Source organism: Alosa alosa, chromosome 23 (assembly GCF_017589495.1).
Source record: "Alosa alosa isolate M-15738 ecotype Scorff River chromosome 23, AALO_Geno_1.1, whole genome shotgun sequence".
NCBI lineage: Eukaryota > Metazoa > Chordata > Actinopteri > Clupeiformes > Clupeidae > Alosa > Alosa alosa.
This window is the reverse complement of record NC_063211.1, coordinates 744,285-758,947: the sequence shown is the minus strand read 5'-3', so window position 1 is coordinate 758,947 and position 14,663 is coordinate 744,285. Positions and strand designations below refer to the sequence as shown.

The 14,663-nt window shown below is 43.3% G+C and overlaps 1 protein-coding gene across 1 annotated transcript in view; it reads left to right on the top strand.

Moving 5' to 3' along the window:
- net1 (neuroepithelial cell transforming 1) overlaps window positions 1-14,663 on the top strand; it is a 31,075-nt gene that overhangs the window by 5,612 nt on the left and 10,800 nt on the right. The window contains exons 2-3 of the mRNA XM_048234694.1: window positions 433-499; window positions 5,373-5,432. Of these exons, the coding sequence (XP_048090651.1) occupies window positions 433-499; window positions 5,373-5,432 (127 nt within the window). The remainder of the gene's footprint in view (window positions 1-432; window positions 500-5,372; window positions 5,433-14,663) is intronic.

The window sequence follows — 14,663 nt, the reverse complement described above, 5'->3', positions numbered from 1 at the left end:
GCAGGTCCTCGCAGGTGTAGCTTACTGCAGGTTGTTCTGGCTCCGTACCTGGGCACTAAGGCCAGGGGCCCTCTCAAGCCGCACCTTTGACCACCTCCATTTGACACGCACGCACACACTCACACACCTGTGCTAAGGAAGGATGGTTTGAGGATTGCTTACAAATATTTTTTCCTCCGACACCCACAAACGTACTCTTGCAATTTCACTGTATTTGCATCCACTATGGTTTCGGTTGTAGGTGTTGCTCACTGCTGTGGGATTATCTTAATATGCATTACTGTTATTAATTACCTAATCACTGCTGTGGGATTATTTTAATATGCATTACTGTTACTGATTACCTTATCAAAGATTATTCTATAGAGTTGATTATTAAGAGCAATTATCATTAACACTGTTTTCCTCTCTCTCTCTCTCTGTCTCTCTCAGGCCTCCTCTCAGAAGAGGTAGCTCTTTTACCTTCTTGACCCCAAGCTCTCAATGGGACTTCAGTCTGGTGAGTCATGCGTCATGATTTGCTCCCCTGCAATAAGATTGTGTGTGTGCATGCCTCCAGACGATGGGCGGCAGACAGGATAAGTTTAATCGAAGCAAGATGCTGTGTTTCTTTTATTGTGTGTGTTAGAAGTCATTTTGTGTGTGTGGGTTTTGAATGCTTATGTTGGATAAAGTTGTGTGTTTTGTTTAGGAGAGTGTGTGTGTAGTACTTGGATAAGCTACTTCCTGTGGTAACCTGGACATTGCGGCTGCTCTGTATCAAAGGTTAAGTGACAGCAGCACTTGCCCCAAGCTCACATGGAGAAACTCATGCAAAGCCCCAAAACACAAACAGCTTAATGTGCCAGAGTTTTCCTTTGGCTTAAAAACCCTCTTGACAGAGGAAAAATTGTGCCCTCACGTTGCACCAAATCAGCCTGGCCTCTTAAACAGTACTAGGGTTGCATGAAACATAGGATGGGTCTCTCACACACACATGCACATGCACACACACACGGGCATCTCTTGCTCTGATGTGACGTCTGTGTTAGTGGAGCTTTGCATACCACAGGTCACTCTTGACGCACTGATCAGGCAGAGTGACCCCAGCACTCAACTCCTCTGGTCTCTCTGTCTGCTCCCCCCCCCCCCTCTCTATCTCTGCCAACCCTTTTAGTAAGGTCCCACCTTTGAAGGTTTTAGAATATCTTATTAGCATAGATTTTAAGAAACATATTTAAGTTTCTATAACACACAATGCTCTGGCCATTAAATAGCCTTAGTTGCGGAAATGGCCTAAAATTAAACAAACAAACAAACAAACTCTGCCATCCCTTCTTAATCTCTTTAACTCTCTCTCTCTATCTCTCTCTCTCTTTCATTTATTATTTCCTTTGTCTTCGTTTCCTCCTCCTCTCTTCTCTCTCTCTCTCTCTCTCTCTCTCTCTCTCTCTCTCTCTCTCTTGGAGTCTCACTGAAGATGCAGTACAATATTGGCAAAGTGGAAATGATAATAATTAAATAATTCTATACATATAATAATAGTGCATAAAATGGCTTTCCCGTTCTCTCTCTCTCCCTCTCCCTCTCTCTCTATCTCTCTCTCTTTCTCTCTCTCTTTCTCATTAGATCAGCATCAGTGTAATGAGTGCCTTTCATTCCTCCCTGATGTCCTAACTGCTGTTTACTGTAAATGCTTTGTGCTGATTGGAACCAGAGCTCCATTACTGCATCACGCTCACTCACACATACACAGGCAGGCACAGGCACAAAGCATTCCTGCACTGATGAACTGGATGAAACCCTATCTCCCTACGTCGCTATCGGCCTCGTCGGAGGGGGGGGAGAGAGAGAGAGGTAGAGCAGGGAGGAGATGGAGACGCTTCATCTTGTGCCAAATGCCCTCTGAAGTTTACCTCTGTGCCCAGTAAACGCACACATACACACACATGCCCTCTGAAGTTTACCTCTGTGCCCAGTAAACACACACATACACACAATGCACACTAGTTGACGTCATTCATTGCACATTCAAATTAGATGCCCTTTGTTGCACACACCTTACAATTAGTGGCCTCCACGAAGGAGTGTTAGCATAGAAAACGTGTGTGTGTGTTGAAGAAGGAGGTTAGATGTGTGGAATAAGCATGCACGATTATGGAAAATTATTTTTCAGCACAAGTGTGTGTGCAGGTGTAAGACTGAGAGAGTGGATCACATGTCATGGGAAGTTGTCTAAGACAAAGCTCTTGCCTTATAGCAAATTACACGGATATTCTGTGTAAAGGCCATATGATGTGTGTGTTCTCTGATGCTGTTGCTATAGCTTGCAGGCTAAGAAAGCATTGTGGTGCACTGCTCGGAGTGTTACTTCACCAAACTGATTGACACACACACTTCTGAGTACTGGCATGGACAATAGACCACAGTGACTCATGTGCCTCCATGCAGAAAAGCTCCCACCTGTTCTTTTGCCTGTATGTGACTCAAAGAACCACACAACGCCAGTGCTTCTGCACTTTAGTTACTGTATATAACGCCACTGTATTGCTGTATTGGTAATCGAAACCTCTCGGTATTTAGCTGTGCCTGTACTGGGGGCATGTACTTTCTTCTGATCTCATCAGAATCTGGCCTGTCAATCAGTCAACACTTCAACTCCACTGATGTTTTAGTTTGCCGATTGGCTACGATGATCAGAACCCTGAGTAATGGGGGGGGGGGGGGTGATGAGTGGAGTGCCTATTCACATGTTTAAAGAGCATGATGACCCATCAGCACTCACAGGCCTGATGTGATGCTAATGAGCTGAAGGACTGAAACTGTGTGTGTGTGTGTGTGTGTGTGTGTGTGTGTGTGGGGGTCTCTGTGTGTGTAGAATTTCCATTGCATATTCATTTAGCAGGCCCTTTTATCCAAAGGGACGTACAAAGGAGCCCTTAGGTAGCACAATACTACTGCAATAAGCACCAGGCCATCCTTAAAAATATTTTCGTTTGCCGTAACCCGACCGACCCTGTCAATTTAGAACCGACCCAAATATTAATTTTTTTCCCCTTTTAGTCTGACCGACTTGCCGGTTGTAAACTTGCGTTAATACCGACCGATTTGTTTTTTTTACTCTAAACAACCAATTCAAATGCAATAAAATAATATTTCTTTTAGTAGGCCCAAGTATTGTGAATATAAATTGCCTACATGCAAACGTGGCTCACTTAAAAAAAAAAAAAACCTGTGGCGTCATCTCTACACCATTGGTTTTACGATGTCACACTATGGCCTACGCCGTTTCATTCACACAAACTGATAACGCTTTTACTTGGCTTTGAAGTTCTGGAAGAACTGTGGCCAGATCTTTTCTCATCCCTTCTCCCCTAGTCTAACGGTGACCGTGTCGGAGTATTGAAATTGGTTGTGGTCTATTCAGCATTTCTCAAAATATGGGTCCATAACATGGAGACTGCTGGTCCGCGGAGTCGCGGAGTGAAATTGGGCCCGGTGCTTCATCTGATAATTTGCTGCGCAGTTGATAAAGAAACCGCGGATCGACGAAAAAAAGAAAACAAACGTTTCTGCTATCGATGTCATTAAACATGGAGCCCTACAATTAAGTGGTGGTATGAGCATTCATTCAATCTTTGGCGTCGCGCGGAGAAACTGAAACTAATCGATAACGTTGGTATCAAAGCTCCCTTCAACCTGTTGGAAGGCTATTTATTTACTTAACTTAAACTTAATAGAACAACGTTGTTTTTGGAACTTCCTTAGAAACAGAGCAGAGACTGTATAATACACTGTATAGCATTGAGTATTGTATAGTCAAATTTCAATATAACGTGGCCAAGAGCTATTGTAGCCTTCTTTCTGGGTACATGTAGATGAGCCTTATGACCCAAAAGTTTGCTATGACCGGGCCATGACCGGGAAGTTTGAGAGAGGCTGGTCTATATAACCTGCATCAGAATGAGGTTTGCAATGGTGCGCCTGAAGGCACGGGTTGAAGACCCAGTCAGTTACGTCACAATATGCACATTTGTGTAAATTCATTCCTACGTAATCACCATGACCAAAATTTTACTTTTTTTTTTACTTTGAATCTTGAAAAAAAAAAAATATTGACCTACCTACCGACCCATTTTTAATTTTTTTGGCTGTTACTGCAAACAAAAATATTTTTAAGGATGGCCCCATCAGCAGAGGATGAGGGTGTTCTGCTGCTTTCGAGATGTCTCATAAATGTCTCGTAAATCCGCTGCCCAAGTTGGAAAGTGTAAATTACCCAGCTTTCTTGCGGCATTTTGGGCAGGCATGCCCACTTTACCTCGGAGTACTTGAGGGTACCCCGAGGTGGACGTACGACCTTACAACAAACATGGCTGTGCCCATAGTTGAGATGAGATGACATGTATTTTTTTGCATATGTACTGTGTTGGTCATGTTAAAGTTGATGTAATGCTCTTACACACTAGATTACATTGCTGCTTCAATCCGGTCACCAATTCATGCATTGCACGGTCTTGCTGTGCCTGCAATACAATGTAACAATTTGTTTTCCAGCCGTTTAGCTAGAGGCTACATGTAGCACAAAACAATAAGAATGACTAGCCTCCTGCTAATGCCCCTCGTGGCTCGAGAGAAAAGCGTTCCTAAAGCCACTCATTGGTACATGTTGTACGGGTGGGTGTACGATGATTTACAAGACATCTCGAAAGCAGCATTAGTCAACATGTAGTCGAAGGAACAGGTGGTAGAGGGAGGGAAGAAGCCCTTCTTACACAGATTGTAGTCTTTTGAGTATAGCTTGAATGGGGGGAGTTAGTTAAAAGACTACAATCTTTCAAGAATCTTTCCTAACTGACACAGAAAGCCTGTCGGTTAACACACATGCACACATACTCAACACACATTCAAAATCAGATAGTCAACCCACACAAACTCACACACTATTGGTACACATGTTTTGTCACCTCTCAGCTGTTGCAGACCAGGTGCTAATGTAAGCCCCTAACACCTTCCCCCTCAGAGGGGATTTCTTCCTGCCAGTGATGGGACCCCTAGGGGGAACATCACCTGAGAGACACACACACACACACACACACACACACACACACACACACACACACACACACCCCGTAGGGCTCTGTGGGGCAGCTAGTGAAGGAGAAAAGAGAGGAGCATGAAGAGAGATTCCTCCTTTTCAACATTCTGTGTATTCAGACTGTCTGCCTGTGAGCGCACTAAACATATCAATGCAATGCATATGGCAGCCAGAGCTCTTTAGAAGCAGTTTCTTGCAATGCACTGTCTTAGTGTGTGTGTGTGTGTTTGATGTATTTTGTACTTGTAGTAGCGTCTGTATGGATTCTTAACACATGCTTGTGTGCGTTTCACAGAAGCGCAAGAGGCGAGAGAAGGACGATGATTCAGTCAGCCTGTCCAGCTTCGATTTCAAGGTAGGTAACTAAGCCCTCCCATGGGCAACAAGAGTCAACACCAGTCATCCCAAGAACACATTACACACTCACACACACTTACTCATGACCGGCTCATACTTACTCATCACCGGTTGCATTTGTTTGTTTGCTTCTAATTCGATTTAAATGTATGCCTTGGAATGTTTACTCTGATACAGTATCCTAGAACATTAAGGTTCATTATGATTTCTTCCTAAAGAAGTCTATTATCATTGCTGGTGTGGAAGCATCATCCATTTTCCCATAAACAAAGAGGCACATATCCACACCTTTTTATAAACCTTCTTCTGCACTTAAACAACCAGAGCTGTATAGAACTGTTTAACCTGGTCAACACACTCTCATCCTCACTCTCACTGGCTCAGTCACATGGTCAACACACTCTCATCCTTACTGGTTTAGTCACATGGTCAACACACTCTCATCCTCACTCTCACTGGTTCAGTCACATGGTCAACACACTCTCATCCTTACTGGTTTAGTCACATGGTCAACACACTCTCATCCTCACTCTCACTGGTTCAGTCACATGGTCAACACACTCTCATCCTTACTGGTTTAGTCACATGGTCAACACACTCTCATCCTTACTGGTTTAGTCACATGGTCAACACACTCTCATCCTCACTCTCACTGGTTTAGTCACCTGGTCTCCTTCCCTTTTAACCACAAGCGCAAACTGCACGGTCATCCATTGCAGGGCCTCCGGCCCCGTAAGAACCACCGCACTTTGAGTAGCCACACCGAGCTGCATGCAGTCGGCCACAGCAGCCCAGCCTCCCTCCCTCACTCCCTGCTCTCTGTGGCCGCGGCGGTCAGAGAGTCAAATTAGCCGTGGCTCCCAAGTAGTAAGGGTCACGTCAAGGCCACTGGTGATGCATGAAGGGCCTTGTTGTCACCTCTAAAATGCACAAATCTTACAAGTCGACTCTTGTATGTTTAGTGGCTTAGCTAATGCTCTTCTAGGAGAGTTGAGTTCATCCTCATGTGGTCCAGTAGATTTGTGGGTGTATGTTTAGCTTACTGTGTTCATGTAGTGCAGTCGTGTGTGTGTGTGTGTGTGTGTGTGTCTGTGCGCTTCTTCAGGGTTCAGTAGCAGATAAGCAAAGGTGAGTGATGTGACCTTCATGCTGCTCTCTACTCCCGTCCTGCAACAGTGTGTGTGTGTGTGTGTGTGTGTGTGTGTGCGCTCTCTACTCCCGTGTGTGTGTGTGCGTTCTCTACTCCTGTGTCTGTGTGTGCGTTCTCTGCTCCTGTCTTGTTTACATCGCTGCAAGGCCATTAGTGCTGATCTGGGGCCAGTTCTGTTTTGAGGCCTCCATCACAATTCGGCAGGTTGACCCAGGCCAGACTGTACTGGGGTCTGCTCCAGCAGCCTTTCCAGCAGGAAGCCGAGTGCCGTTGTGGACATTGTTTGCTGTAGCCAATCATTATTAAGCTGCAGTGCTCTGCTGTTATGAGAGCTTTCATCTTCCCCTGCCAGCCCTTCCGGAGTTTATCCAGGCCGGCTCCTCATCTCTGGCGGAAAGTTTGCAATCTGAGATGACTAGTGTGTGTGGTGTTTTTCTTTAGAAAAGCCTGAGTGCTGTTTGGCAGCGGACCCAAGCGTGGGTCGGTGCTTGTATTGCTGTTCATTTCCCTAGCAACCCCATATTCACAGTTTCTGTCATCGTGAGACACACCCGGTGTACTATCCATCATGAAGAGACACACAGACACACAGATTCCCAATCCTCTCAACGACTGTCACCAAAAAATGGGTGTGTATAGACAGGCTAGACTTGACTAGAAAGAAAGCCTCCATTGTTTTTGTTTCAACTGTTTCACTCTGTATCCCCATTTGTCCGATGGTCCAAGCTGTGTGATTAGCAAGGGCGGGCACAGGGTGTCTGTGGGGTTGTAAAAAGTATTAAAAGGTAGTAAATGAAATAAGCCAAATTTAAGGCCATTTAAAAGTATTAAAAAGTATTATTACACAGCTCTTCAGAGTGCTGCAGAAAGTTCCATTCACATGAATGGCCCTTCCCAACGTTCGGGCCTATGTTAAATCTATATAAATCACCGGCAAAGTATATAATCACGCTGTCAATGGCAACGGGTTGATTAACGTCTTTCATATCCCTCCTCCATAAGAATTCCGTTAAAACATTGCAATGGAATTTCATTGAAAGGGAAAGTAAGCTAGTAAGGCGTTGCCACGCAACACCTGAAACTGTCAGGTTCTATCTGTGAACTATTTATTTTGTCAGCGAAAGACACGAAACGGTAGCAAAATCATTTTTAAAGATTCATTGTGTTAGGTTTCTTTTCTCGTTTTGGTAAGTAGCCGTGTAATAAGCGGGATAATGTATTGCCTTCAGGTCGAAGCAAAACCCCTCCGCTGCGCGTCGGGGTTCTGTTCTCTCTGTCGGGACTTATTTTCTGATAATTACCGGCGGACAATACATTATCTCTTACATAAACGTCATCTGATGAGGTATTAAATTTTCGAACCACTAACTATGAGGTTTTCCATTTGTGTTAAATGCAGGCCTATCTCCTAAAATTCGTGTGAATTTATTTATATTATATTAATTATATGTGCGAGTAGGACCTGAGCGATATGTCAGTGTGCGTTTGCGGTAAAAACTTTTAGCGACCCCTCAAACTCTATGCTCAAACTGGATATACGGCTGGCTTACTGCCAAACTTGTTGCCAAAAGTTTGCTACCATTGACAAATTCATGGGAAAATGAGATGACTTGAGATTCAAAGACTGGCTTAGGCTTTTTGGCAACAGCCAAGAGGCTTATTGCCACGTCTGTAAAAAGACAATAAATGTCACCTGGATGGGAGTGAATGCCGTCAGGTCACATATGGAGTCTACTAGCCAGCAAACAAGAATGTGCGGACGTAGTCAGAGGTGGAAGAGTCGACTGCCTGGCTCAGTGGCTCATTGACCACGTAGGGCTACTCTGTCTCCACATAAATATGCGTCATTGAAGCTATCAGTATGTCTACGCTACCAGCTGTCATTGTCATCCAAAAAAGTAATAATTTGCGCCATCGCGTTTTCAATGACACAGGCTGTAAGAGCAGCAGACATAGCCTAAACTAGGCCTACATACAGTATCACAATAACCCATTTTCAAATTAAAAGTCCCCATAAAGGCAGAAGGCCTTTTCATTCAAACAAATATATAATTAAATGAAAGGGGGAAAAAACAAGAATATAACATGTAAACATATGCACATGTTATAAGGGGTTATTTGCAATGAGCTACCCCTGCCTTGACTACAGAATAGAGGTTAAACATAGGCCTGACAGTGTTGCTTTGTTTAGGCTATAAGATTTAACATTGTCTTCCCTCAGTAAATGTCATGTTAAGGTTAGTTTAACAGGTGTTACCTTTACATTATTCAAAGCTTGCTCAGGAGCTATAGGCTTACTCCCTTGATGTAGTATGTGATTAGATCAAAGTCCCAATAGACTTGCTTAAAATTAGTTGAATATAACAACCTGTGTAGGTTTTTATAGGCTGTATTGTAATATGCTATCAATATATGATAATATCATATATTTTAAGTCAATTTGTCAATTAGTTTCCACAAAATTCCTCAGAAGTCACCATTTAAGGGTTATTTTTCAAAATGTTCATCACGGGGAGCATGCAGGCCCAAAAGTATTTTATCACATGGGGCCCACATTCTCCAGCAACACCCAATTAATAATTAGTATTTTTGTAAAATGTGACCACCTATATTTGAATGTGATACCTTGACTGGCAAATTATGAGACAGCAAGGGTGTGTGTACTGCGTATGGTCGTGGGCCTTTTTGGAAGAAAGTCCAGTAAACCTTTTCTGATTTTCATTTGTCATTTTGTCTTGATTGAGAGAGAATGATAGTGAAAGAACGTGTAGTGCTGGAGAAGTGGTGTGTGCTCTTCCTGCACATAACAATGAAAACTTTTTATTTTGGGTTAGGATTAAATAACAAATAATTGTGTATAGGCCAGTGTTTTTTATTGAAGCAAAAAATGAACAAAGTATCCAGTAACTGTAATAATAGATACTTGATTTAAATTGTAAGCATTGCTACACTTTCTTACTCAGAAAGTTAAGTAACAAAATGACAGTAATCCGTTACTTTATAATTAGTTACCCCCAATACTGAATTTCGAAAGGTTGCCGCTAGTTGCAGCTCGAAGTCGTGTTGGTATTAAAAAATATTGTGAAGGTATTAAAAGGTTAAATTCAAGAATTAAATTCAACTTATCAATGTCTGTATATACCCTGGGGCACATGCACATGTGCATACTGTGAGGGTACTTGACTGTCAGTAAAAGGGGTACTGTTTTTGGAGTATCTTATGGTGTAGTAGTCTGAGAATGTGAAAGCTCTTCGATTCTGACTTCTCCGCTAGGCCCATTTATAAACAATCTCCACAGCAACCAGATGTACACAGATAATGCTGAGACAAAGTATTCTATCTAAATCATGAAGCAGTGATTCAGCACCTTCTTCCAAAAGTGTCAGTTTGGACATGTTTTTCTGGTTGTGTGTATGTGTGTTTATTTGTCCGGTCTAGCCTTCTTCCTCTGACCAAACCAGTTTCACCTGAACGTTTGCGAGGAGTCATTCTACCACTTGGATTTAGTACCCTATTGTTTGTAAGGTTTGCCTTGCTCTCCCACTAGCGGACCCTCCCCTCCCACTAGTGTCCGCAGTACTTGTATGGATGTGTATTGTCATAGCAACCACTGGGCACGACGGGTGACTGAATTACGGCCTAGATGACGGCAGTTCTACGGTCAACGTCACGTCTGCCTAGTTCCTTGAAAGTTTCCACTGGAAGTGGCGCTTTTCCCATGGACCTGTAAGTTCAAGGGAAGGGAATGTTGGTTGGAAGCAGATCCTTGAAAGTCCACTTTTCCTGGAAGTGTCCAATCCAATCCCCAATGCCCAAAAGGGGTGTTCAAGGTTTTCATAGAACTAGTGTTGACGTAGACGTGTTTATTTGATTCCGCTCTCTGACCAGTATTTAGCAGACATTTTATCCAAAGTGACAGAGACTCGCAACGACAGGTTCGGGAATCACACCGGGGTTGACCAATTGTCAGGCCATGGCGCTATCTGCAAATGGTTCTAGGTGCTTCAAAAGGTATGTGTTTCTCGGTGGCGGTTGACCAGGGCTGGAAGAGTGTGAAATCCACTGGAGCATTTCTAGCTTTTAGAATCAAAGGGTTTCTCACTAGAGCTGTTCACTAGAGCAGTGTGGTCTTTAGCGGGGATGAGGTCAGCTCTGACACACACACACACACACACACACACACACACACTCTAGAGCAGTGTGGTCTTTAGCAAGGATGAGAAGGTCAGCCTCATAACAGCTGATAGGACAGCCAAGCTTTATCCAACTGTGGCTGGAGCACTCACTGTTACAGTAACTCACACACAATAACTCGCACGTGCACACACACACACACTACTTGCACGCACAAAGATTGATTGTGTGTGTCAGGAGAGTTCCTGCCGAGATTGAAGACTTCCCCATGGCCACTCCGCTGCTTGGAGGAGGAAGTGAAGCGCTTTTGGCAAGAAGTGTTTGAGAGAGAGAGGGAGAGACGGAGAGAGAGAGGGAGAGCCATAAAGGAGTAATAATGTTCAGAGGGAGGAAGAGAGGCAGGATACAGTATAGTTCAGTCGTCATGACACCTTGTTTTGTCACATTCTCTGGTCAGTAGGCGAAGGGTCATGTTTGTCCAAGCAAGTGATTTTGTTTGCGAATGTGTGTGAAAGTATGCATTCTGATATGCAGTGTATTCATAGGTGTGTGTGTACATGTGCGTGAACTTTGTCGGTGACTGAGCCTGTCCAAGGGATTGAGGTAGTGTATTTTTATGATTGTGTGTGTGTCTGCTCTCTATCTGATTTGAGGTTTAAGGGTGCGTGAATGCTTGCTAGTTACCTGCTGTGTTTGGTAGCAACAGCACCTGAAAGAAACTTAAATAAACTGTTGAGCAATATCCGGAAGTGTGTGTATGAGAGAGACGGAGAGAGATATTCAGGAGCTGTATTTGCTAGGCTCCTTGCTTGAAGAGAGACACATTCCAGTTGGCCTCTAATAGTGTTCTATAGAACTGTTTGTCTCTCTATCTACATTCTTTAGGCCGATTTTATTTTTGCCATGTGTCTCTGGTCTACTTCCTCCCTTTCACTTCAATTTATAAACCATCTTTTGACTGCAAGAACATTCTGTTTACTCCCTAACAGATGATGTCCTCATCCAAGCAGGGTGTGGAGTTCTGTTAAAAGCAGGCCATGCTATCAAGGTGCTCTCTGCAGTATGTGAACGAGCCAATAAGTGTGTGTGTGTGTGTGGTTTTTCTGTGTGTTTGTCTGGGAGCTTGTGTACTCAGCCTCTACTTCTAGTGGAAATGTATGAAGGGGAGCGCAAGCAGTTCCAAAGGGAAGGGTATGCAAGGTAGGTTGTGCCAGGTCTAAAGGGTCAGCAGAGACCTGCACACTGTTGCAGAAGCTCCCAGGCCACGTTTTTATTATCGCAACGTTTCAACCTTCAGACTCTTCTGAGTCTTCAGACTCCGGCCCCGTTTACACGTACATGGTTATTTTGAAAAACTTTTCCCTTTGTTTGTGTCCTTCGTTTACACGCAAACGGAGAATTCGCCTCTGAAAATGTTTCTTTCTAAAAAAAACTCCGGCATCCGGAGTGGAGATGGATGCGGAGTGGAAAACTTTGGTTGCAGGTTTGCATGTAAACTGACAAAAATGGAGGCATCACATTTTTCACAGAGCGCTAGATCTTGTACCTGCGCCAAAAGTGCAACTGATGGTTCCGTTTTCATTTGGCTATGGTGATCATGGATGCATTCAGAGTAGCAGTCACATTTATGTTGGTGCAAACCCTTTTAGTCTCTTTGCATTTGCAAATACAGTTGCACAAAAGAGAAAGAGGATGTGATTGTTCCTATTTTCAGGATTCTGATTGGCTAACGTTGGCTTGAGCTTCTCGTTACACTGCCACCTACAGGTTTGGCATGCTCTTGAAGGCATATACACGGGTTAGTATAAACGACAACTTTTCTGAAAACTGACGGGTGTGCGCGATGTTATTTTTGAAAACGTAGAGGGTGAAACGTCCGTTTATGATAATAGACGGCCACGTGTAAACGTAGCCTTAAAAACGAGTGTGCACAAGCAACATTTAAAAAAGGCACAGGTAGGCTCATCTGATTGGCTGACTCAAGGTAGATGGGCTCTGTCTGAATGTGTTGAAATGTAAAGCTACAGGGCTCTTTTGATCATTAGAGCCAATGCTGCTCCTGTGCTTTGAAATTCTTGTTTTTAAGCACTGTGTGGTTTTTCCTCTATATGCTAAGCCACAGGGACACTTCAGCATATAAATAACATTTCTGGTGGTGCAAGAAATGGTGCCTTTCTTCATGAAATCAGACTCATTCTTTATGATTTCACCACTTTCAAGGAAATAAGATAAGGCTCCATGTATTGTTTTTTTTTTTTTTTTTTTAACTTTTTTATTTATTTATTTTTTTTTTTGCAAACATCATTGACATTACAGAAAATGCAACACTCGACATGCACATGAATACTACATCGACAAACAGGCGTACATTACATAAACACATACTGTAACTTAACAAGACATCACATTGACTTGGCTTCCACAAACATAACACAACATAACATTAATAACAGAAAGGCTAAGGATGATTTGCGTCCAGGATGATTACAGATATGATTATCAGGGATGAAATTGATGACCCGGAATGAAAAGATGGGGTGGGATGGTAGCTCTAAGAGTGTGAATGAGGTGGTGTTGGGATGGGGGTGGGGATGGGGGTGAGGGTAGTGAGTATGTGAGGATGTATGTGTGTGTGTGTGTGTGTGTGTGTTAAAGCATATTTATAAGGCTGGTTTGCTGTTGGGCCAGGAGGAGAGAAGCTGGAACATAGAGAGGGAGGGTTTCAGAGGAGAGGAGTTGTAATTATTCTATTAATGATAAGTATAATAATAGGAATAACTGATTGCCTGGTTGATTGCCTGACTGATTGCCAACCTGGGCACCCATTAATGGCCACAGTTCCACCCAGCCCCTGCAGTTATACTGCACGAGCTGACAGAGGGGAGGACCTGCGTGCCACCCATCGCCTCAGGCCCCAGCATATGCACACATCCCCCACTACCCGACCAACCACACCTCGCCCCAGACCTTCACCCAACACGCCACTCTTGACCTAAATATGTACAGTATGTGAATGGCTAGGTTGAGGGGTCTATCTAGAATGTAGCATTAAAAGAAGTGGGCATGCATGGTGAATATCTGTCAGGATTTCCCCATGCACACCACACTTACCCTGTGTAAGATGTATGCCTCAACAATGTGTGCATTAAAATAAGTGAGGCATGCAGATAGACACCTCCATGTATTGTTTTTAAAACCTTCCGTTGGATCACAGTCGAGTTTCTTGTAAAATACCTGATTGTAAAGTTGTCTGTTAATTTCAGTATCATAGTCACACATGTTCAACACTACTATAGAGCCGCCTTTCTCTGCGGGTTTAACAATCCTTATTAAGTTCAGATAAAGCCTTCCTATGATCTATTGGTAGGTTGTTGTGGACCTTATATTCTTTTTTCACAGAAAGAGGTAGGAGGTAGGTAGGGGTAGGACATCCCTTTTAACTAGGCGACAGTAGGTTTTTTTAAGAGAGGCATTTCTGTTTTTAGGAGGGACAAAGGTCGTTTTTTTTTTTTTTTTTTTTGCCCACGGGGACCCAGGTTCGAGTCCGACCTGCGGTCATGTCCCGATCCCACCCCATCTCTCTCTCCCATTCACTTCCTGTCTGTCTTCACTGTCCTGTCACAATAAAGGCAAAAAGCCCAAAAAATACTCTTTTAAAAAAAAAAAAAAGATTTTGCTGTACATGTTTGAGACTCAGACTGTAGGTTTGACACGTAGTGTTCTAAAAACATTTTTAGAAAAAAATCAACATAGGCATTGAAGTCACTGCAATATTGGTAGGGACAAAAGACAAACCTTTACTTCGAGCTTCTAGACAGCTTGGAGACAGTTCTAAGTCATAATTAAATTGTGAATAGGACTTTACTATCGCTGACCTGAGCTTGTTTCTGTTGGCTGGAACTACACACTTGCCTTTAATGAGCTTGTTTCTGTTGGCTGGAACTA